Source organism: Mixophyes fleayi (assembly GCF_038048845.1).
Source record: "Mixophyes fleayi isolate aMixFle1 chromosome 2 unlocalized genomic scaffold, aMixFle1.hap1 SUPER_2_unloc_6, whole genome shotgun sequence".
Lineage (NCBI taxonomy): Eukaryota > Metazoa > Chordata > Amphibia > Anura > Limnodynastidae > Mixophyes > Mixophyes fleayi.
In genome coordinates this window covers 226762-251804 of record NW_027445883.1, presented here as the reverse complement: position 1 = coordinate 251804, position 25043 = coordinate 226762, and the positions used below count along the sequence as shown (strand labels likewise).

General features: G+C 41.5%; 1 protein-coding gene across 1 annotated transcript in view; it reads right to left on the bottom strand.

Moving 5' to 3' along the window:
• The window catches only part of LOC142109663 (Fanconi anemia group J protein homolog), a 197299-nt gene that overhangs the window by 120842 nt on the left and 51414 nt on the right, over window positions 1–25043 (bottom strand). Inside the window, exons 8-10 of the mRNA XM_075193728.1 lie at window positions 18037–18258; window positions 9897–10096; window positions 312–444 (exon numbers count right to left, since the gene is read on the bottom strand). Coding sequence (XP_075049829.1) covers window positions 312–444; window positions 9897–10096; window positions 18037–18258 — 555 coding nt within the window. The remainder of the gene's footprint in view (window positions 1–311; window positions 445–9896; window positions 10097–18036; window positions 18259–25043) is intronic.

Genomic DNA, 25043 nt, shown 5'->3' with positions numbered 1-25043 from the left:
ATAAATAATGCCAGTAGAAAGATTTCTTAACCCAAAAACATTTTTTGGTTACAAATAAATACCTTACACCCAAATTAATTATTACTACTAATTAATGTGTGTTATCTATCTATTCTGTTACCACCTAATAAAAAATAATAATAACCTCTGATACAAGTGCAATTTGTGTGGGGTTGTTTTTATAAAAAGAATTTAATGCACTTGGGGAGGCGAGCTTTGTGCTAGCCTAAATAACCTGCATAGCAGATCATAGACAATGATTCCACACTCTTAAATCATTTGAAAATGCAGTTATTAATTTATAGACCCACCTGAAGAAGAGGGAAGGTTGCATTGGTTATGCCCATATCATGAAAAATTGAAAGAATCTCTTTACCATTCCATACTTTGCAGGATGATTCATATTCCCTTTCCACCAACTGGTTAGTGCATTCCTTTATCCAACTTGCAAGTAAAAAGTTTAGGTTAATTTTTACATACAGGGTCAGTGCAGCATCTATAACTCACAAATAAATAAATTAATAAAAACTTTGAGGGTGACATTTTTCATTGTAACAATCTACTGCTGTAGGTTATTCCTTATTCTGCTGAGTAGACAGGAAAAAAAGGTTGATATCCTAGGAAATATAAAGTGGCTCTTCCTTAAACAGCTTGTCTTTCCATACCTTCCCAAGCTGTTTCTGAAAAAGAACATAATTATCTACAATATAGGAAGAGATCATCTGTGAATATAATTCACTTGTTTCCACTTCCTACTGCATCGCAGGCCTTACTAATGGGATGTCCCATGCAATACCCTATAGTGGATTTCAAGGGATAATCAGTACCAACAAAAAAAAGGACCTGCATATATTAAAGTATTTTTTGTTCAACGGTTTGAAGGAACTTTCTTCCAAATTGTATGTCTATTATTGCTACATACAGGAGATATTATAGGGCAAAAGTACGTAGTGAAGCCCAGCCTGTTGCTCTCTATGTGCCCATAAGGTCGCCACTGCCGTGAATACTTTTGACACCTCATGTTCGTTCCTCTTATAGGGCTGTTCTATAACTTCCATTGCTAGTGTGTCCAAGAAAAACAAATAGACGACTATTTTCCAATATGTCTCTGTCCTTGAAATATACAGCAAGACTTCACTTGTGTGTGATTTTTTTTCCTTTTCAAGGGATTGTTTTGGGAAAAATGCTGGAACATTTCCTGGTTTATATGGAAAGTTGACAATACGTAAGACTGAAAGTCCGGTTTGTCCTCCTTATAACCCTGTCACTGTATATAAAGAGGAACAATTCTCTACATTACAATGCTTGAAGTTCACCCATTCTTCTGGGATATGTGATTGCCAACAAAAATTAGACAAAAAAGTAATTCCTTTGGAATGACTTTTGCAGAGCTTCAAATGGTTCTGATACTAGATATTCCAATGTTACCACAAAAAAATTGTATGCAGGGACAGAAACATTTAGCTGCTTGGAGTAATTTTCACACTAAATCATCTGGTGCTAACTGTTTGCCAGAAACACACGTGCTGAAATCTGCACCTTTAATGTACTGCATGCTAAGCTACCTCCTGAAGGAATTCAAGTGCTTGGGGTATATTTGCATCCACAGGGTTAATCATTCTGACCCTGTACCAACTTATAAATGTACTCTGGAATTGTTTTTCTTGCTTGTAGTAATACTTCTACTACATTGTCGGAGATTCTCTTGTTCTTGAGTATTAATTGATCAAACTACAGGCCCTCAAGAAAACATTTTCTGATTATTGAATGACAGTTGCACCCTTTATATAGGAGTTCTGGACAATGAGGCAGATGCTGCGGTTGTTCTACATATATCCACTATTTCAGGGTTAAAATATTTTGTTCCCTCTTTAATCTCATCCTTTTCACTGGCTGAAAATTCCTCACCATATGAATACACAGATTTCATTTCTTAGGCATGCTGTCCAACTCTATGCACTTCTGAGACTTGGACCTTTTAACCACTTGGCTAGCTTGAAGTTCCTATTTTGAAAGTACTTCATTATCGATCCAACAAGTTCTTCAAACTGCTACGGTGGTTGCACTGTATCCTCTCAATGTGGAACACAAATCATACATAAAAGGTAATAATCATTAGACTGATCCTTATCACAGGCTCCACATATGAAGTTATGGTATATATACTAGTCTTATTTTCCTCTATAAGGGTACTGAAAATGAGGACTGTATGAGAATTCCTAGCTAACTTTGCTATATCAATCATCTTAACTAGGTGCTTTACTAGGACAAGGGTCTTTAAGCCTCTTTGGAGTGGGTTCCAAAATAAGTTAAAGACTCAGCGATGTTGTGCTTCCAGAAGTTAGAGAGTGTAGCCGCTCTTCAAACGAGTGACACTGGAAAGTGACATCAGCCACTTTAGGCCACGCTGCTCTAACGGTAACCATGTATCATTTACAGTTTCCATTACAATTTCCATTACAGATATGGTAGGACTGCAGTCCAGGAAACCAGCAAACTCTCTGCCAAGACGTGGTGCTACTTGAAAGATGTAGGCTAGCCAGTTTTAGCTACTACCTACACTACCACTGCATTACTCAGTTAATGAAGAGTCTGGTAAGACAAGCAGTGGAAAGTGGAGTCACATTATATATCTTCCAGGGTCTCAACCTTTTTGTCCTACCTCTTTTCAGTTCAGTAAGGGATAACCTATCAGTAAGGGCTGCTATGCAGTAGCAAGAGAAAAGATACATTTCTAATTAATTTTTTTTAAATATGGGCCAATGTCTTGTCAACAATGCTTCAAATAGAAAAGGTTCTATACTTTATTTGTCACAAATTACTACATATGTGGGTAAAAAAAACAACAGATCCGAAACTACACCTGATAGGGAACCATCAGAAGTCGATGACTACATCTGCATGCAGTCATCATGGTAATATAGAGGGGGGGAAATAATAAGAGGAGATCCCTAATCCTCTAATAGAAGATAATACCACCATCACCTAATAGAGGATTTCCTCTTATTATTTTTTTTCCCCCTTTGGCATCTTTACATTCTTTACGGAGAGAGATGGTATTATTTTCCTTTTTAACAAGGTAATATAGAACCATGAGAACCGGCGCCAAGCATGGCTATGGCTAAATCTTCCAGAAAGCCAACTACCCAACAGTAGGACGGAGTAACTGGACAGGCCAGTATAGCGTGCAGCTTGAGCTTTGCAGGTGATTCAATTTTCATTCAGTAATATCTCTTGCTACAATTATACTTCTTAGACAACACAAGCAGCTAGTTACTTCAGCTCCTGATGCAGAAGAGCCTCATTTCAGCCATGGGTTGTATCACTAAGATATAAGGACACTAAAATATTTTCTTATATTCTGGTAGGTGCCCCCCAAAAATAATTTTGACCTACAATGCTTTCAATGCAACGATTTCTCGCCAGTGGGTCAAGTCAAAGAATATGCCACCATGCAATTTAGGAGGAAGTGCCATTCTATTAACAAAACAATGGTGCACTACCACCTAATAAAACGAATAATTATTTAATATCACTTTGGACAAATCAAAATGGAGAGGCTAGATGGACCAAATAGTTTTTGTCTGCAGTTAACATAATAATACTGTAAAGGTAGCAGATCCCTCACTTCATTATATGAAGCATAGATTGAATGTAAAGACCTATGTGTAACAAACAATAGTTTAAGTTTGGTTAACTTACATGCAGAGAAATCCTTCCTCTCAGCAAACAGACAGGGTGGGTCTCTTTAGTGCAAACAGAGCCAGTGATGGGGCGTTTCCTTTTAAAGAGAAGGTGGGTGTGTCACCTGTCCATTAAGCTAAGGCTGGGGGAGGAGTATCAGGTATAAAAGCTTGTTTGTATCATTTGTGCACGGAGATCAACGCTGGGGAAGCTGGCTGGTCTTGAGAGAGCTGAGCTATGTCTAGCTAGCGTTTAGGGTCTCCATGTATTGCTGTGAAATCTGTACGGTGTCAAAACATTTACCATCCTGACAATAAAACTACATAAACAGGAAGAAGTTGTTCGCATGTGCTTCTGCAGTAGCGGGCTCTTGACACAAGTGGTGTCAGGAGTGGGATACTCCGGGAAGCAAGTTTCCGCTACCCAACCAGTGCAGACGTCAACATGGAGGAAGTACTGAGAACCCTCGTGAATGTGGCCGCTGCGCAGCAACAGCAGCAAGCTCAGATGCTACGAGTTGCCGAGGCACAGGTGGAAAACACAAGGCTCTTAAGAGAAGAGTTAAGCCAGGTGAGACATGACAGAAATGAACCACTTGGTCCTGTTCTCCAGAAAATGTCGCCAGGTGATGACATAGAAGCATATCTGGTGTCCTTTGAAAGACTTGCAAAAAGGGCAAAATGGCCTCCTAAAGATTGGGCTGAGAGGCTGGCACCATATCTGGCTGGTGAAGCTCAGCGAGCTTATATGGATCTAGATGAGGACCGGGCCTCTGATTATTTCTGCCTAAAGTCTGAGATATTGGCTCGCATTGGAGTTTCTGGGCCAGGCCGGGCCCAGCGCTATCACCAATGGCGCTATGATCAAGAAAAACCGGTCAGAGCGCAAGTGGCTCAGCTTTCTAAAATTTTAAAAAAATGGCTGCAGCCTGAGGAGAATTCGCCTTCTCGAATTATTGAAGTTCTGGCGATAGATCCCTGCATCCGGGGGCTGAATCGCGATTTGCAAAGGTGGGTGCTGCAATCAGACCCACAAACTTATAAAGAGCTTGCCACCGTGGTAGAAAGGCTTTGTGCGCTAAAGCAAATAACTAAAGAACCTGCATTTGTGCCAAAACCGCTGCCACGCCAAAAGCCAGGTTTGACAATCCTTTCCACAGGGCCCAATGGCAAAACTGCTACGGACAGAGGGCCAGGTGCAAAGCTGTCTAATCTGAAGTGTTTTGAATGTGGTGAGCCAGGCCACTTTAAGGCAGAGTATCCTAGCCTACAGGAACCCATGGACTGTTCCGTGGCACATATTGGGCCTGCATTTCCAAGCTGTTTTACCATAAGTCCCACATCAGGAAGTCCTTGTTTGTTCCGGGTGACTGTGCTAATCAACCAGAACCTTGTTCTGGCCTTGGTTGACTCGGGGAGCAAACATTCATTGGTTTCCAGCTCTGCTTTACCCGAAACCATAACTTCTCGCTTGCCCAAGGTGAAAGTTCTTTGCGTACATGGCACGACAGGAGTATGAAAGAACAATACTACCAGTCACACTCAAAGACAAAACTGTTATGGTGGTAGCTGCCATAGCACCTAAACTCCCATATCCACTCATTTTGGGGTGAGACTTCCCACTGTTTAATGATGTCCTCGGTGAGCGGATCCGGCCGGACATGCCGGCAACTGATGCAACGGTCAGAAGCCCGGTCTTAAAGGAACCGCCTAAAGATCCACAACATCTGGACATCGATCTTTGGAACCACCAAACCGGAATGCCATCCTGGGAGTCACAGCAGGAGTTCCACAAAAGCATCCCCCTGCGGGGAAACATGGACAGTCCAAACTAGCATTGGTCGGTGATGTCGCAAATGAGCCCACCCCGCCTGTCAGTGAGGATACGGACTGGTCCGCAATACCAATTTTGTTTCCTCTGCAGGACTTTGCTCGAGACCAACTTAATGATGCCACTTTGGAACATGCCTTTAAAAGTGTGATGAGGTAAATGGGGTAGCGAAAGCCGCCCAGCCTGCAGAAGGTATACCATATTTTATTGTTAAAAATAATTTCCTGTATAGAGTTGCTAATGTGCAGGGGGAAAAAGTAGAACAATTAATGGTTCCTCAGGTCCATGTAACCCTAGTGTTAAAAGCAGCACACACACATGTCTGTGGGGTACACCTAGGGGAGGATAAAACATGGGAACGAGTTCTGCTTAGGTTTTACTGGCCTGGGGTACACATGGCAGTGAAAAAGTATTGCTGGTCCTGTCCCATTTGTCAGAGAACCTGTCCCAAACCCATGTACAGGGCACCTCTCATTCCAATACCAATAGTACAAGTTCCCTTTGAACGGATAGCTATGGACCTTGTGTGGCCACTGGAAAAATCTGCACGTGGGCACCAATATATACTAGTGGTGCTTGACTATGCAACCAGGTATCCAGAGGCAATTGCCCTACCAAACATAAAGTCCAGCACCATAGCTAGAGAACTTGTATTGATGTTTACAAGCTTGGGAATACCCAAAGAAATTCTCACAGATCAGGGTACTCCATTCATATCTCAACTGATGAAGGACATGTGCCAGTTGCTAGGGGTTAAGGCGCTTCACACCTCTGTATACAATCCACAAACAGATGGCTTGGTGGAACGCTTTAACCGCACTTTAAAGCACATGCTCAGGAAAGCAGTGGCTCAAGAGAAAAAAGACTGGGACACTCTTATTCCCTATTTGATATTTGCCATCCGTGAGGTACCTCAAGCTTCAACAGGGTTTAGTCCCTTTGAGTTATTGTTTGGGAGACAGCCTAGGGGTATCTTGGATATGTTAAAAGAAGGGTGGGAGCAGCAAGGTCCCAGGGAGCCAAATCTGGTACAATTTGTGTCCCAAATTTATGAAAGGCTAGGAAAGATAGGGCCCATTGTGCAGCAACATGTAAAAGAGGCTCAGGAACGACAGAGAAAAAGCTATGATAAAAGTGCTGTTGTTCGATCTTTCAAGCCTGGGGACAAAGTCCTAGTCCTGGTTCCCACCCAGGAAAGCAAACTTTTCACCCATTGGCAGGGTCCATATGAAGTTCTAGAGGCTGTCGGTCCTGTCAATTATAGAGCAAATATATCATGTTAACCTCCTTAAACCTTGGCATGATGAGGAAACCTCTCCTCAGGTAGTGAGTACTGCCATTGAAAAGTCTGAAGTGCCCATAGAGCCAGCTTTGTCCATTCAGTAGAGACAACAGACTGAAGAAATGATTCACCGCAACAGGGATGTCTTCTCTTCCATTCCTGGGCGCACTACCTTAAATCGAATACGACATTGTCACTGCGCCAGGAGTCATTGTAAAGCAGAAGCCGTATCATATTCCCGAAGCCAGACGGGTGGACGTGAGAAAGGTGGACGTGAGAAAGGAGGTCGAGAAGATGCTCCAGTTAGATGTGATTGAAGAGTCCACTAGTGAGTGGAATAGTCCCATTGTGCTTGTCCCGAAACCCAATGGGACAATTAGGTTCTGCAATGATTTTAGGCGCCTAAACAGTATGTCGCAGTTTGATGCCTATCCGATGCCACTGTGGAGAAAGAATGTCTCGCCATAAAATGGGCTACAGAAGCTCTGCGCTATTAACTCCTAGGCAGAGAGTTCACCTTAATAACAGACCATGTACCATTGAGATGGATGCAGAACAACCGGGAGGTAAATGCCAAGGTAACCCGCTGGTTCTTGGCACTGCAACCTTTCAAGTTTTCAGTAGAACATAGACCTGGAATTCTACACAAAAATGCAGATGCATTGTCACGAAAATATGCGCTCCTCGCGAAGTCCGCGTCCCCCTACTTGGAGATGCTAGGGGGAGTGATATGTAACAAAAGGAGGCATTTAGATGGCAATATGCAGAGAAAGCAGGGAAGTAAAGTAAAACATTTGTGCAGCAATGCACCTAGATTGAATGTAAAGACCTATGTGTAACAAACAATAGTTTAAGTTTGGTTAACTTACATGCAGAGAAATCCTTCCTCTCAGCAAACAGACAGGGTGGGTCTCTTTAGTGCAAACAGAGCCAGTAATGGGGCATTTCCTTTTAAAGAGAAGGTGGGTGTGTCACCTGTCCATTAAGCTAAGGCTGGGGGAGGAGTATCAGGTATAAAAGCTTGTTTGTATCATTTGTGCACCGAGATCAACGCTGGTGAAGCTGGCTGGTCTTGAGAGAGCTGAGCGTTAGCTAGCGTTTAGGGTCTCCATGTATTGCTGTGAAATCTGTACGGTGTCAAAACATTTACCATCCTGACAATAAAACTACATAAACAGGAAGAAGTTGTTCGCGTGTGCTTCTGCAGTAGCGGGCTCTTGCCACAATATATATATATATATATATATATATATATATATATATATATATATATATATATACATATACATATATATATATATATATATATATATATATATATATATATACATATATATATATACACATATATATACATACATATATATACATATACATATATTTACATATATACATATACATATATTTACATATATACATATATTTACATATATATATATATATATATATATATATATATATATATATATATATATATATACACATACACACATATATACACACACACACACACATATATACACACATATATACACACACATATATACACACACACATATATACACACTGTATATATTTTAATGTGTGAACCTGTATTTCCTGAAAAATTCTACATTGTTTTTTGTTTTTTTTTTAAGTGCGACAATGTTATTTTACTAGTTCGAACCCTGTATAAGGGCTACATTTTATATGCAGATACATAAACTGTGCATATTGGAAAGGAATTGTTTTTGCATAAATAATACATACAATCACAGTACACAAACCAGCAAGGCAAACAAATGAAACTGAAAACAAAAAAACAGGTACCACAACAAAAAAATAGTTACTATTATTAATTGGAGGGGGCGAAATCTACAGCATGGCGTGGTGTTGGGCTTATCACTGAGAAAAGCAACAATCAACAAACACTTAGAGAAGTGTTGTAACAATACAGACTATGTACCGTATATACTCGAGTATAAGTCGACCCGAATATAAGCCGAGGCACCTAATTTTACTTATTGACTCGAGTATAAGCCTAGGGTGGAAAAGAGCGCTAATTTAAAAGCCTAAATAAAAATGATAAGTTCAATCTATGAAATCATTTTTAGCTAAACCATATATAACAGTACATGACAAGGTACATTCATAAATGATTATAAAATCATTGGGTACAACCTAACCTAAATAAAGGGGTATATAAGGGGAGGGAGAGGGAGAGGGAGAGAAAGAGAATGTGCGTTCGGCCAATTGAATTCTATGGAGCATAAGTATTCAATGTAAGTAATATAATTGTTGTACTGTGAACACCCAGCGTCACTCGATAGGACACCTCAAAATGTATTCAAAGTTTTAATCACCGTGTTTTCACCACCTAGCTGGGTGCAGAAAAGTATCCTCAATATCAATGACCCTAACCTGCTCAGCAACTTGTTCTCTCTCTCTCCAATAATGGCCAGATACAAAATATAAATATATATGTGACTGCAGTTATCACAACCTCAGAGCCTATACTTTTACTGCTTAGTGACCCATTAAATCAGAGACACAAATCAGGGCTGAAATTATAAACGAAAGCCGCCCTGCACAGGGATAAGAATAGATGAAGGTTCGTGCACAACGATTCTAAGCGTCATTTTAACTCCTTGGCCAACGGACGCTGGAGTTTTCCTTGTTGTTCCAGCTGCAGAGATAAGAGAAATGGTCCGATTGTCAAATCACTCAGAGAGAGTTCACTTACCCGCAGTGGAACGCATATGCGTTCCAACAACAGGAAGTTCGGCATTTGGAACGCAAGTTTGCGTTCCAAATGCCGAACTTCCTGTTGTTGGAACGCATATGCTGAAGTTAACAGCCGAGGGACCGGACACCAGGTAAGTTCACTCGTGTATAAGCCGAGTGGCCTTTTTCAGCATACAAAAATGTGCTGAAAAACTCGGCTTATACACGAGTATATACGGTATTTAATAATGTGTTCCATTATAACCTTGTGTATTAAAAACACAGAACAGATATATAATAAAAGTGAAGCACTAAAGATCTTAGTGGATTTTATTATAGAAATATTTACATAAATAATAAAGACTATTTCTGCCTACTCCTCCAGGAATTAACTTACTTAGTCAGACTATAACACACCCCTCGCAGAGGTTCATGGTCACTTGCTCTGATCCCATGGTTCACCATGCTGTCCATCTCATCTCGGGCAAACATTAGTTGGGCATCTGTAACACTATAACTGGCTGATTCACGAGCACAGTCCTCAATGTTATGGGCTTCATCTAGAATTACCACCTGGTCCTTTAAGGAAATTTCCATCTAAAAGGAATAAAAGTGACTTGGCTGAATGAACTACAAAAAAATGAACATCAGAAGTAAAGTATGACAAAGCACTTTTGCAATCCAAATAGTTGCAACAAACACATAAATATGTGTGACGAATACTTATTTGCATGTATAATCTGAACTTCAAAAACAGAAGCCAAGGTTGTATTTGAATTAGTGTGCACATACAAAGTACAATCCTTTAAGAAAAATGGCACAATAAGGCCCCCTCTGAACAGTGCATAATGCACACAATTGCACCAAATGCATTGTTACATCTGTATTATTAGCAGTGCCCAGTCCGTTGTTTACCAAAAGCAACATGGCAAGTTAGAGGCAAATTATATTTTACATGAGAGGTACTTGCTAGCATGGTCTGTCTAAAATGAATGTGCTCTGCTTATGTTACAGGAGGACGACCTAAAAACTGCCATCTTAATTAACCAAGTTATGAGTATTCCACAATCGTACAAGGCATGATCTCTATTAGACTTACAGCTTCTCAAGCTTAATACACAATATTTAGTGGGTCATACAACGGGTTGATTTCCTCCGGCAACTTGCACTTTTTGTTTAATGTTTAAAGTGAAAAGTCCCAGAGCTTTTAAAGAAAATTGGGTAAAGTTCATAGGTCTGTATGTCACACCTGAGAATTCCACCAACTCTGGTATAATAGCAGAAAACAAAATGTGTAATCAAAGACAGCAAATGTTGCAGCTTTCATTAGGAGTATAGACATAAAAACTAATCAAGCGCAGAAAGAGAAAAAACCCATACAAAACAGAAATTATGAAAATGATTGTTAAACGGAGTACAACTCTATATGATTAGATAGTAGATTAAGGCTGCTGTCAGGAAGGAGACTGCTGAATTTTTCCAAAAATTGAAAACCTATAAACCTATTGGAAAGAGCGCTTTAAGAAATCTACTATACAATAAAATACAGAGAGCAGAACTGGAAACCACAAACACTTTAGGTAAAACATAAATGTATTTAATCATAAAATAAAAATTATATATACACAATGCGTCTACTTAAAAAGAGGATTTATGTACTTACGTTAAATCCGTTTCTCTGATTCCGTCTGGGGGACACTGCTTACCATGGGTTGTGGAGGGGAGCTTGGGAGTTGGCACCTAACTAGTTAACTTTAGTACTGCTGGCAAACCCCTCCCCTCTACAATCCCCCTGCCTCTTCCTGTCCAGTTAGTTTTAACAAAGCCCAAGGATAAAAAGGGCAGTCACACAAGAGCACACAGAAGAATAACAGAAGGGAGGGATCGCAGTGTCCCCCAGACGGAATCAGAGAAACGGATTTAACGTAAGTACATAAATCCTCTTTTCTCTTTCATCCGGTCTGGGGGACACTGCTTACCATGGGGACGTTCTAAAGCAGCCCCCTAAGGGTGGGACTACTCTGAAAATCCCGCTCGTAAAGCATTACGAGCGAAATCTGCATCAGCTGATGCAAAAACATTAAACTGATAAAATTTTGCAAAGGTATGGACAGAGGACCAGGTGGCTGCCCTGCAAAGCTGGTCTGCAGAAGCTCCATTCCTTGCTGCCCACAAAGCCCCTACCGATCTGGTGGAATGGGCTGTAAGTCTCTCGGGCACAGGACGGCTAGCCTTTATATATGCTAGTCTGATGGTAGATGTAATCCATCTAGCGATGGATTGTTTTGAGGCTGGCCAGCCTCTCTTATTAGCGTCATAAAGGACAAAAAGAGAATCGGTACGTCTAATCTGGGAAGTTCTTTTGACATATATACGTAGAGCCCTAACAACATCTAGCTTCTCCATAGATTGTTTATCTGCCTGGGAAGAAGCTGAAAAGACCGGAACTACAATTTCCTGGTTAAGATGGAAAGCTGACACTACTTTGGGGACAAAGGAAGGAAGGGTCCTTAACACCGCTCTGTCCTCGTGGAAAACCAAATAAGGTTCTCTACATGACAGGGCTCCTAATTCAGAAACTCTACGAGCAGATGCGATAGCCAGAAGAAAGAGGACCTTCCAGGTCAACCATTTTAAATCTGTCTCTCTCAAGGGCTCAAATGGAGGCCCCTTGAGCATATCCAGTACCATGTTGAGGTCCCACGGAGCTGTAGGAGGTACATAAGGAGGCTGTATGTGCAAGACTCCCTGAAAAAAAGTTCTAATATCTGGCAAATCAGCTAATTTCATATGAAAGAATACTGAAAGTGCCGATACCTGCACCTTTAGGGAACCTAATCTGAGACCTGCTTTCAGGCCCTTTTGAAGAAAAGCTAATAAGCGAGGAATATGAAAAGCGGATGAAAGGCATGTCCTGCCTTCGCACCACCTAATGTAGGCCTTCCAGATCCTGTGATAGATGCGAGATGTAACAGGTTTCCTAGCTAACATCAAAGTGTTAACTACGCTGGAAGAAAAACCTCTAGACCTCCAGAGGCTGGCTTCAACAGCCATGCCGTTAAACTGAGCTGAGGTAAACTCTGGTGGTGGAATGGACCTTGTAGAAGAAGGTCGTCTCGATGCGGAAGATGGACCCCTGGTCCTTCCGCCATTGACAATATGTCTGCGTACCACACTCGGCGCGGCCAAGAGGGAGCAACTAGAATTACCGGCAGACCGCCCTGCCTTACTCGTTTGAGGACGCGAGGAAGCATGGGAATTGGAGGAAATAGATATCCCATCCTGAACTCCCATGACATCGTCATGACATCCACTGCTACCGCTAAGGGATCCCTTGCCCTTGCGCAAAACCTTTGAACTTTCCGGTTGTGTCTGAAGGCCATGAGATCTATGTCCGGAAGGCCCCACTTTCGAACCAGGAACTGGAAGACTTCCGGGTGGAGTGACCACTCTCCCGGCATCATCTGAATTCGGCTTAGATAGTCCGCCTCCCAGTTTTCTATTCCTGGAATGAAGACTGCAGAAATAGCCGGAACGTTTAACTCCGCCCAAACCAGTATTTGAGCTGCGATATCCATGGCAGCTGCACTCCTGGTTCCTCCCTGCCTGTTGACATATGCAACAGCCGTGGCATTGTCGGATTGAATTCTGACCGGGTGGCCCCCGAAGAAGGGGCTGAGCTCCCTTGAGGGCCAATAGAATGGCCTTCAATTCTAATACATTTATCGATAGAGCTGATTCCTGAACCGACCAGCGTCCCTGAAGTCGGAGGTGCAGGACTACCGCCCCCCAACCTTTCAGGCTGGCGTCCGTCGTGGCTATGATCCACGACCATGGAGCGAAGGATCTGCCTACCTTCAGATGATCCTGAACCAGCCACCACTGAAGAGATTCCCTCGCCCTCGGGGATAGGGAGATCCTCTGACGTTCCAGGTGTAGGTGTGAACCCGACCACTTCGACAGTAGATCCCACTGGAAACATCGAGAATGGGCCCGACCAAAGGGGATGGTCTCGAAGGAGGCCACCATCTTTCCGAGTAGCCTCATGCATAAATGCATTGAGGGACTTGGGGAAGACAAAACCTGAGAAGTTACAGTCTGAATAGAGCTGATCTTTTCTACTGGGAGAAACACCCTCTGTTTGCTGGTGTCCATGATGAGCCCCAGAAAAACCATGCGCTGACACGGAACCATCTGGGATTTTGCTGAATTTATCAGCCAACCGTGGCCCTCGAGAACCGCTCGGGTGAGGGATAAATGATGAAGAAGACAATCTTTGGAGGAAGCCTTGATGAGTAGGTCGTCCAAATAAGGAACGACCTGAACTCCCTGCAGGTGAAGACATGCTGCCATTATTGACATAATTTTTGTGAAGACCCTTGGCGCCGTTGAGAGGCCAAAGGGGAGGGCCCGAAACTGGTAGTGAAAAGATCCCACCGAGAATCTGAGAAGAGACTGATGGTGGATCCAAATGGGAACGTTGAGATATGCGTCCTTTATATCTATGGACGCCATATACTGGTCCTTTTCTAGGCCGTTTATTACTGACCTCAGAGATTCCATCCGAAATCTGTTGACCCTTAAGTGAACATTGAGGCCTTTTAAGTTTAGTATGGGACGAAAAGAGCCGTCCGGCTTCTTGACTAGGAACAGGTTGGAATAGAACCCTCGCCCTTTCTGGCAATCTGGAACTCTGCAGATGACCCTCTGAAGCAGAAGGGAAGCGACACAATCCTGTATAGCCTGTCTTCTTGATGGATCCCGGGGGAGCGGAGTCTGGAAGTAACGCTGCGGGGCCGGGCCCAACAGATCTATCCTGTATCCTTCTGAAATGATTTCCCGGATCCAGGGATCCTGGGAAGACTCTGCCCACTGTTCCCGAAATAGAGACAGACGTCCCCCCACTGGTGTTCCCTGTGGAACGGGGGGGCAGTCAGGACGCAGGTTTCTCCTGGTTTTTGGAGGCCTGGCGCCTAGATGCAAACGAGGATCTCCCTCTAGTGGAGGAGCCTCGAGAATTAGGTTGTCTGCCCCTAAAGGACTGTCCCCTATGAGAGGAGGTCCCCCGAAAGGGCTGACGGAAAGAGCTGCCCCGAGAGTTGCGGCTCCTGTACGAATATACTGGCAAGGAAGTGCTTTTGCCCCCCGTTCCGGTCCGAACAAACCTGCTGCAGAGAATGGAATAGATTCAACGGACCTTTTTGATTCCGCATCACCCTCCCAGGATTTCAGCCATAGCGTTCTTCTTGCAGAAATAGAGGCCGCCTGAATGGAAGAGAAGACCGCCGCTGAGTTCTGGGCTGCCTCGTATAGGTACCCGGAAGCCTCCTTCAAGTGCAGGGCCAGGGGGAGAAGTTCTGAGTCCTGTAAGGCTTCTGCCAGTTGGTCTGCCCAAGCTTCCATGGCTCTAGCCACCCAAGCTGAGGCAAAAGTAGGTCTGAAAGAGGAACCCGCAGCCGCAAAAATGGATTTTAGCTGGGATTCAACTTTGCGGTCGTTGGCGTCTGGAAGGGACGCTGAACCAGGAGCTGGGAGTAAGGTATGCTTTGCCAATCGGGCAATAGGGATATCTACCTTGGGAATAGTCTCCCAGCGAACCACCTCTTCTTCCTGTAGGGGATACAGGGAAGAGAATCTCCTAGGAATAGAAAACCTTCTTTCAGGCTGTTTCCATGCCCCTTCGGCAATAACCCTAAGCTCAGCAGAAGGGGGAAAATGGCTGGCCTTTCTCTTATCCTTCTTAAAGAGGCTCCTGTCTCTGGGGGTAAGATCCTCCGGTTCAGGGAGGTCCAACGCTTGTCTAACCGCTAAAACCAAATCATTAACAAATTGGTTTTTGGGATAGTCTTCCTGTTGCAATTGGAGTAATTGGTCAGAATCTGAATACATTTCCCCCTCTTCCTCAGAACCCTCCTCAGAGTCTGATAGGACCACAAGGGGATTTACTGATCTAAGTCTCCTTCTTTTAGCAGGCGGTGTATTAGCGGTATCAAGCAACAGGTTTAGCTTGTTCAAGCCCTTTAAAAATGCTGTAGACCATGCCGGGTCTGTAAGAACAGGGGCTGGGTCAGGCTGCCATGAGGAAGGTCCTGGCAAACCCGCTGCACTAGAACCTGAGGAAGCCGGGAGGTCTGACTGTGGGTTAGCATTACTAGCCACCGAAGTTGCTACAGTAGATAACAACTGATTAGACTGGAAAACCATCTGAGCTAAGGAGGAGACCGACTGTGTCAGGGAGGCCACCCAGGCCGGTTCCTCCGTCAGTGGGACTGAAACCTGCTGGGTATGCACAGTGGGGACCCCTGCTTCGCATGCAGAGCAGAGCGCCAAAGGGTCCTTCTGGCCACACGGTAATTTTACATGACATTTTGAGCATGTGAAGTATTTAGCCATGGGGCCCTTTCCCTTATCTGTCATCTTATAAAGTAAGGTACACCAAACACACAGAGTAAAATATGACTCTAGCTGAGCACAGAAAAAAATGGATAGAGAGATAGAGAGAGCAAGTATATAAATGTGTAGGAACAGGTATGAAAACAAGTAATCAACAGATATCTTATAAAAGTTGTACTTGTAAAAAATTAATACCACCAATATATATAAACCAGTAGGAGACTATAATGTAAATCCTACTGGCCCAGTTATTAAACATTAGAAGTGTGTAATAAAGGTGATACTTAGCCAATAGGCCACAGAAGGGGAGAAGTTCAACAGCAGTTTGTCCTGTGCCTGCTCCCTGCGTCCTGTTCCTCTTCCCGGGCTTCTCTTGGCGCCAGAAGGCTGGGAAAGACCATCTCTCTCAGGAAGGTGGGGGGAACTCTATTCTGTAGCTCCCCCCCTTCAGTAACTGCTGCTTTGCAGCTATTTTTAGCATAAATTGAAAAAAAAAACATGGAGCCTGATAAAAAAAAAAAAAAGGCTCCAAGCGTGGCAGAGTAGTGGAGACCTCTAGGACAGAGGTCTCCGCAGCGATAGTTACCCGGCGCCCCCCTCCTATGTATGAGGGGGGAATCGTGGTATGGCCCCCTCTCCTCCTTCTCCGTCTAGCGCTGGCTGTCAGAAAAAATAAAATGGCCGCCGGCGTTTGTCCGCTGCCGATAACCGGCACTCTCTGCCTGTAATGGCAGCGCCGGTTATCGGGGGGGGGGGGGGGTGGGGTGGAGGAGTGACAGCGGTCCGTGAGACCTTTGTTCACTCCTCAATCAGGCACCTCTAGACTTTCCAAATATATACCAGTGAGCTCCTCTGGCAAACGGATGCCTGCGCTGCTGAAGCTGTGAGTGTGTTCTCTATAGTAGAACACACTCCAGCGCTGCCACTGTTGAAGGAAAAAACCCTAAAAAAAGGAAATAAAATAAAGTAAATCTATAAAATTTACCTAAGTACTAAAAACACTGCCCCAACTCCAGGGCACCTAAAAAAAACTGGACAGGAAGAGGCAGGGGGATTGTAGAGGGGAGGGGTTTGCCAGCAGTACTAAAGTTAACTAGTTAGGTGCCAACTCCCAAGCTCCCCTCCACAACCCATGGTAAGCAGTGTCCCCCAGACCGGATGAAAGAGAAAAATCAATAACACATGTAATACTAATATCACCTAAAAATAAACAAAGGATTATTGTGGTAGTTTCTTAAGAGGAATCAGTACGTATTTATGTGGACTCTTACGTTTATTTTTAGATGATAATAGTATTATTAATTTATTTATTTGTAAGGCGCCACAGATTCCGTAGTGTTGGATACATAAGCAAGTAACAACTAGATGAGGTAATACATATAAGTAGCACAGATGAGTGTGAGTAATGCTGTGGGGACTCACACAGAGAGTAGCAAAAGACGTGACGGGACATACAAGGGCGTCAGACAGTAGACAGAAGTGGGACAAGAGAGCTTACATTATAGAGGGAGGGGTTGGGAGAGACAGTAGAACAAACTGGCAAAAGAAGGAGATGGCAAACAAGGAAGAGGAGGTGATGGATAGAATGGATGTGGTAGGATAGGTGAGCTTGAAAAGGTGAGTTTTGGGAGAGAGTCGAATGAGGAGAGGTAGGGAGGTGATATTAGTATTATATGTGCTATTGGTGTTTTAGGTAGATAGGCATTGTGTATATCTAATTTTATTTCATGATTAAATACATTTATTTTATACCTAAAATGTTTGCGGTTTCTTATTCCGCCCTCTGTATTGTATTGTATAGTAGATTTCTTAAAGTGCTGTTTCAAATAGGTCTGTAGCTTTCACTAAGATGTTTTGTTAATTTTATTCTTGAAATGCTTACTTGCCAATAAGCTAAATTTTGGTCATGCCTACATCTCTCCCCCTTACTGTTTTGACATTGAGGCCAACAATTCTATTAAATGGTTACTGTAGTAGTTCATAATGATACAGTCATGAGCAAAATAAAACATTTAAATTATGTGAATGTGTAACCTGAATATTTTTTTAAAATCACTGTTAAAATAAATATAAACAAATAATTTATATTTAACACATTTTCAAAATATACATAGGACTGCATAATTCTCCCAAGCTTAACTTACACTTTCCCTAATTTGGGAGTCCAAAAGATAGTTGTAAGGACAGAATACAATATCTGCCTCCTTCATTAGTTCCCGGGCAGCATAGTAAGCACAAGCACGTAGCTTTTTACCAAGTCCTACCAGCTCTTCAATGTCCCATGCCTGATATACTCCTAGTTTGTATTGTAATATGTTCTGCTCACTCATTTTCTGAGCACCATAGTAGTAACGACATGAGGCTCCCTAGAACAAACAAAAATAGAAGAAAATAAGCAAGTACAGAAAAAAAAAACACATTATCCGTCAAGGCACCCTTATAAGAACTGTGTAACACTTTATAAGTGGTGATTTATTCTAATTGAGTCTTCAACCGAGTACACTGGCTCCAGTCCTTTAGATTTATACCAGTGATACTATAAATAAATTACCTAAAGTTGCAACTATGTAAAATTGGAAGAAAAACCCCCCAAAAAAACAATGTTGGCAGATATTATACAGCTGAATATTATATCAAAAACTTTGCTTATTTCATGAGATGCTGTTCAGAGTCACTTAAAATAAATCTATTACAGTATTTATTTTAATGCTAAAGACAAAGAGACAAATATTTTTAATAAAGCGCACAAGCTAAATAAAAACACACAAGCTAAATGTTTATAAAACGTAAAATGTAAGTCACCCTACAACTTGTCCACAGCAGCAGCAAAACTATTAATCAGATCAATATCCTGGTGCAGGAAATTCTGGAACAGGAAGGTTGTTCCTTTAAATCATTCACCTATATAAGAAGTCAGCCTTTATCTTATTTTGGCTACAAGGCACTGGTTGCTATAAGCAGCTTAAATTCTACAACAGAGAATCTGTTAGCAGATGCCCCATCAAGTAACTGCATTTTGCAGGAGGACATTCAGCTAGGTTTAAAAATCTTTCACAAGCCATGCCAGAAATACGATTACAGACCAAAACGTCTTTGTGTAGAAATGTCTTGTGGGCTCTATAAACTTCCTATAAACTTTTTAGGATTCCCAAACCACTGAAGGAAATGCAAGGATGCTTTAGCAGTCCAGTGGGACTGGACCCATGTTTTCATACAAGATATACTACATTTACTTGGCTCAGGAAAAATAAAAAGTGGCTCTAGATATGTTGTTTTAAGCCAAATAGTATATTTAACCCTTTATAAGTGTGCAAAACTATAAAGGGGGTGACTTACACAATTTTAAGACAAACCAACCAAAGAACACAAGAAACAAAAATTAAGAAGGAAGATTATGAATTGATGAAGTTTCGTTGTGGCAGATCTTCTATGGTACTGGTGGGCAACATAACATTTCTGGAGCTCCCCATTTTAGTTGCACAGAGGTCCCTTTACTTGCTTTAACAATGTTACCTTACTTAGCCCTAACAACATGACAATACTGGGTCACATGTCTGAAGACAACCACTGAACTAAAAATCAATTAATTTCATAACACTTTGATATGATATGCTTATTTGTTTTTAGATGCTATAACATATATGCACGCACATTACTCTAGATTAGGAGTGAATTGTAATAGAGGTGGTCATCCTGTCGCTATCATTCTTACTCAATACGTAAGGACTTCCCATGCTGGGACATGAAAGGTGAAATGAATGGAAACTTCAACAGACATTTAAAGATGTTCACACAAAAGTTTGGGTGAAAGGTTTACATTAAGCTGAGTTGTGGGGATAAAAACAGAAAGATAGATGGAAATAATAAAAATAAACAGAAGCAAGGTGTAAAAGAAGTGATAACAGCCTGCAAGAAAAGACACAGCGAAGAGCTGTTATGGTGCTCTGCATCATGAAGGAAAGGGAACCGTTCTGATTCCAAGAACAACATGATAGGAATGTGGTTTACAATCCAATTGGGGTTTGTTGCTTCTTTGAATGATGGATAAACCAGAAAGTCTATTCTTTACTGCTATAACTGCCTATGCCAAATAAGCTGCCAGAAGTTCTGTATTTTCCACTAAGGTGCCAGTGTCCAAGTGTGGGTTTTGCAACCCAGTAAACTGGTTCTTGAAACATAAGATCAGTTTAACACTTGTAAAACAGTTGTTATCTTAAAAAACAACATCCAGCCCCAGCTACACTGGACTTTGAACGAGGATCAGCTTTTTATTTACGTGTCCAAATTGAAATATTTTTTACATTTTAACCAGCTGAATGCTAAAAATAGCAATATGTATTTTTATATTCATTTCTAATTAACTGATCTTCTCAATTACATGTCTTGCATCTCTAGGCTATGTGTACATGGGCATTAATAATTCTTTCTTCTCAGTGTTCCATTTCTGACAGAACTGAGGAGACACACTATTGGAAAGACAACAATGCTCTGCACATAGCTGTTTTTTGCAAGGAGCATGTTGGAGGTGCTGGGAAAAGTAGAATATGCTCAAATTTCCCCGTCCCATCACCCACTTTGGAAAACCAATCTCATGCACTGCAGCGGTCTCTCTTTATAGAGATCAATGATCTCTATGTGAGACTATATCTCTTCTCAAAATCAAACATAGAATAGAGGAAAACACACATTATTAGAGAGATCTATCATGGTCACTTTTTAAAAGTCCCCTTTTAACCTGAGTGCTTACCCATTGCCATCCCTATATGTGTTAGACCTGCTTAATGCCATATAATCAGAGGATAAGAGGTGGACAAGAAGGAGAACCTGTAGTCTTCATGCTCAACACCATCTCATATTCCTGGAGCCTGGTCTAAAACCTGCACTCCTGTGATATTATTTTACTTTACAAAGCATAGCACTCTTTTACAGGTCTGGCAAAACTCCAAAGAGAACAATAACTAGGGAGCTAAAGAAGCACATCTTACCAGTATAGTATGAGGAAAGATCCTTGGCAGCTCCCTTGGCCATCTATGACAGAACACAGCATCCTGCCGGATAGTTGCTTAGAATCAGCACTTTGTTCCTGTGTGGGCACTACAGCGTAATGAGAACTTTATCCTGGATGGCTCTCCATCACCTATTACTACACCAAGAACTACACTTCTCTTTATTAAAATAGCCATGCTATGTAAAACTCTATGCTACATGTTGAGGAATATTTTCCATTTACAAACCCATTAAAGTAAATTTAAACCATATGTTGTGATGTTGCAAGAAACTCACTAGATAATCTCTGGAGAGGCTATATAGAAAGATTCATAGATTTGGTATTATACTGTGGCCTCTTATAAAACCTAATTCAGAAGAAAAGCCATACCACTGAATATAGTTTTACCTAACACTATATTGGATATGTTTTTAAAACAAGGATGGTGCTTCCTTTGGAAAATCACAATCTTGGGACACAGGTACATCATCTTAAAATGTATGCTACTAACAACTAAAATAAGCCTTTTTTTATTCCAAAATCATCCTCTCCAGAAAGCTCCGTAATATTATATACCCTTAGTAGACGTTGAGAATTCATTGCAGAGAGGATTATGGATAGGTCAGGTACCATACAAACTCTCAGCCCTAAATAACACTAAACCAACTTTTATCTGTATTTCTACAATATGACATTAATTTGCTGTTTTTTATTTCAACTGAAATAAACACAAGAAATATGGAAATTGAACACAAAGGGGCCGATTCAATTAGCCCAGGTCAGTATGGGAATAATGCGGTGCTAATTGTATTACCGTTAATATGGTCATTTTAACACAGATTTTTGCTCGCGACCCTGAGGTCGGCGAGCAAAAAATCACTGTTGAAATTACCGTACTAACGGTAAAACTGTGCGCTATTAGCGCAGCAACGGTATTAGTGCACAGGCCACATTATTCCAAGAATAACGCACCCGAATTGAATTGGCCCCGTAGTGTCAAGTATTCATAACCAAGACAATGGGAACAAGCAAGCAAATTATTGCTAAAAGAATAATCAGACATGCTAAGAAATAAATCTTAACTTAAGTCCTATGTAGGGTTGGTATCATCTATAACATCAATAGAATTACATCAATTACACTGTATGGCCCTACATGCTCTTCCAGGGATGACCATAGCTTCACGTTGGAGTGAATCCACTTTTATATGATGGAGTCAAGATAATCACACCAAACTATTGACACAAGTTGAGGGGTGGGCGAGCCATAGTATAGCTATCAATGTAGCTCCAGATAGCGTTTACGCCAGTCCAACAGCAACATGCACCTGATGGAGTACTTAACCCAAAACTGAAATTTTCACATATGAAAAATGAAGTATTATTTTAGCTCCCTACATTACAGACAGCTGACGCTGCTCCCTAATGCACAGAAGTGTGTCCTAATGGCACCTGGTACAAGTATAAAAATTTAGAATGTAGAACTTTGAGCTTCTTTGACATTATTGTCCCTGAACTGTGCATCACAATCAATCCAACCCTGTGATTAATTTACAGTCCTCCAATTCTTCCAGTAAAAACAATTTACACAAATTTCACAAAGCAGCTTCATATTATCGCACTAAAAGAAATCCCCACAGCACTGTGCAGCTCAGGGCTGGCCACTTTAATTGAGGAAGAATTATGTTGTTGATCACACCAAAATTGTGAGAGCCAGCTCAGGCTGACAAGGCTATTGTTTGCAGTGTTACATATATGGGGATATACATCTGTTAAACCGGGGGCCTAGAAGGTGACAGGATTGCCTCCTCTAGTTGTCACCACAGGTCTCCACAAAATCTTGTCAGTCAGCACTGATGTTAGAGACATGGCTGGTTTTAAAATAATTATGCTAGTCAAAATCAACTCCAGTTAACAATATGGCTTATGTGTTTAAATGCTGGAGTCTGTTGCCTCTAGCAGTAGGGTTGAGGAGGATTAAATTTGCCCGAATCTATTAATGAAGGGCAGGTGTCTACTGCCCTTCCATGGCAATAAGGGGATGATCCAGCCATCAAAGATAATGACCTGTTTAATACCAAAGTGCTGTGTAGTCCTCAATAGACACATACAGCAGTAAGTTTTCAATACTGCATGGTGCAAACATTGGATAAGACACTGTACAAAACTGTTAATTGCTCAAAGCAGGGACGATAGGAATAGGGCAATTCACTGATTATTTAAGCTAAGTGTGGCTAAAAAAATCTTGATTTTAAATAATGCATTTACAATGTTGTCTATCTTTATTTTGAGAAAAAAGTAGGAAATAATTGAAAAAAACATTATTGAAAGGGCACTTAATGTTTCAGCCAAACTACAAAACAAAGGAAATGGGTAGTTAAGGTTGCATGCAAATGTGGGAGGCCCCACTGCCAAGGGTTTTCTTATGACATCATTCATTTATACAAAAACGTAATCACTGATGGCTTTAAAATTGTAATATTATCAGCAATGACCTCATACAACATCTCGCATAATATAAACAATTAGGTCAGCAATCATCTCGTTCAAACAGGGCACACTAATAAAATATTGCTTAATAAAGGACAATATATCTACAGCAGGTGCACTACAGTGAACATAAAGGGTTACCTAGTAACATTAGAGATTAGTTTTAATCTGTCCGGTGATGCTTTTAAATATCACAGGTTAAAATGGCCGCTTAAATCCTGAAAAGAAAAAAAACTGTGACCAAATGTCTCTCAATATAGATATATATGCACCTACGTGTGTGTGTGTGTGTGTGTGTGTGTATGTATGTATGTATGTATGTATGTATGTGTATATATATATATATATATATATATATATATATATATATATATATATATATACATACATACATACATACACACTTTAGTGTTGAAAACTTGGAGTAGCAGGCTCCAAGACAGGGTATGTGGGGACCACACTGCTTCACAGCTGGACAACATGGAGAATCCCTATCCAACCCACCACAGAGTGCCTCACACAGGCATAATGGTCCTATGTGTTACAGGTGGAAGCTGCAGCTTCAGTTACATGAAATCACAGTACTTTCATGAGCTAAAACTAAGCAGGCACAAGTGTGTTATGTTAGGCCATGTATTTTATTCACTGTTCTGTGGTAGCCATGCTGCACATTTGGATGTGTGTGTATGTGGTGGACATGCTGTAAATTGGCATAAGTCTAGCATGCTGGGCAGAGAGTCTGTATACTGGGCATGAGTATATTACAGTGGATGAATGATACACAGATCAGCTGCAACATTAAAACCACTTAATTAAAAGTCTCTATTGTGCCTCAGAAACAGCTCTGATCCATCGAGGTATGGACTCCATAAGACTTCTGAAGGTGTCCTGTGGTATATTGCATCAAGACATTAGCAGCAGATCTTTTAAGTCCTGTAAGTTGCGAGGTGGGGCCTCCATGATGCTGAATTGTTTTCCAGCACATCCCACAGATGCTCGGTCAAATTGAGATCTGGGGAATTTGGAAGACAAGTCAACACCTTGAACTCTTTGTCATGTTCCTCAAACCATTCCTGAACAATTTTTACAGTGTGGCAGGGCGCATTATTAAGCTGAAAGAGGCCACTGCCATCAGGGAATACCACTGCCATGAAGGGTTGTACTTATTTTGCAATGTTTAGGTACCGTATATACTCGAGTATAAGTCGACCCGAATATAAGCAGAGGCACCTAATTTTACCAGAAAAAAATGGGAAAACTTATTGACTCGAGTATAAGCCTAGGGTGGGAAATGCAGCAGCTACTGGTAAATTTTTTTGCCTACTTTTCCTAGCTCACATAGATGCCAGAGGCAAGATGAGAGACAATGAGATCGGGTGGGCTTTACGAAGTGACATGAGCATACCGGGTTTATGCTTAACTCTTTTACTGCCCAGAGGCAGCCTTATCTATCAGCCTGACGAAATCACCTAGGAAAAAATCTTGATAAAATCAACTGTGCTTTTTTGTGAAACACACTCAGCACTGATAGGATTACAAAGCTTTAAATTAAGTACCAAATAATCACAACCTTATCACAGGGTGAATTTATAGTCACCAGTCCCGGATTGCTGTCTACTGATGCAGTCCTTGGGTCCTTCACTTCTCTGCCAGCGTTGGTATATCCCAGTTAAGT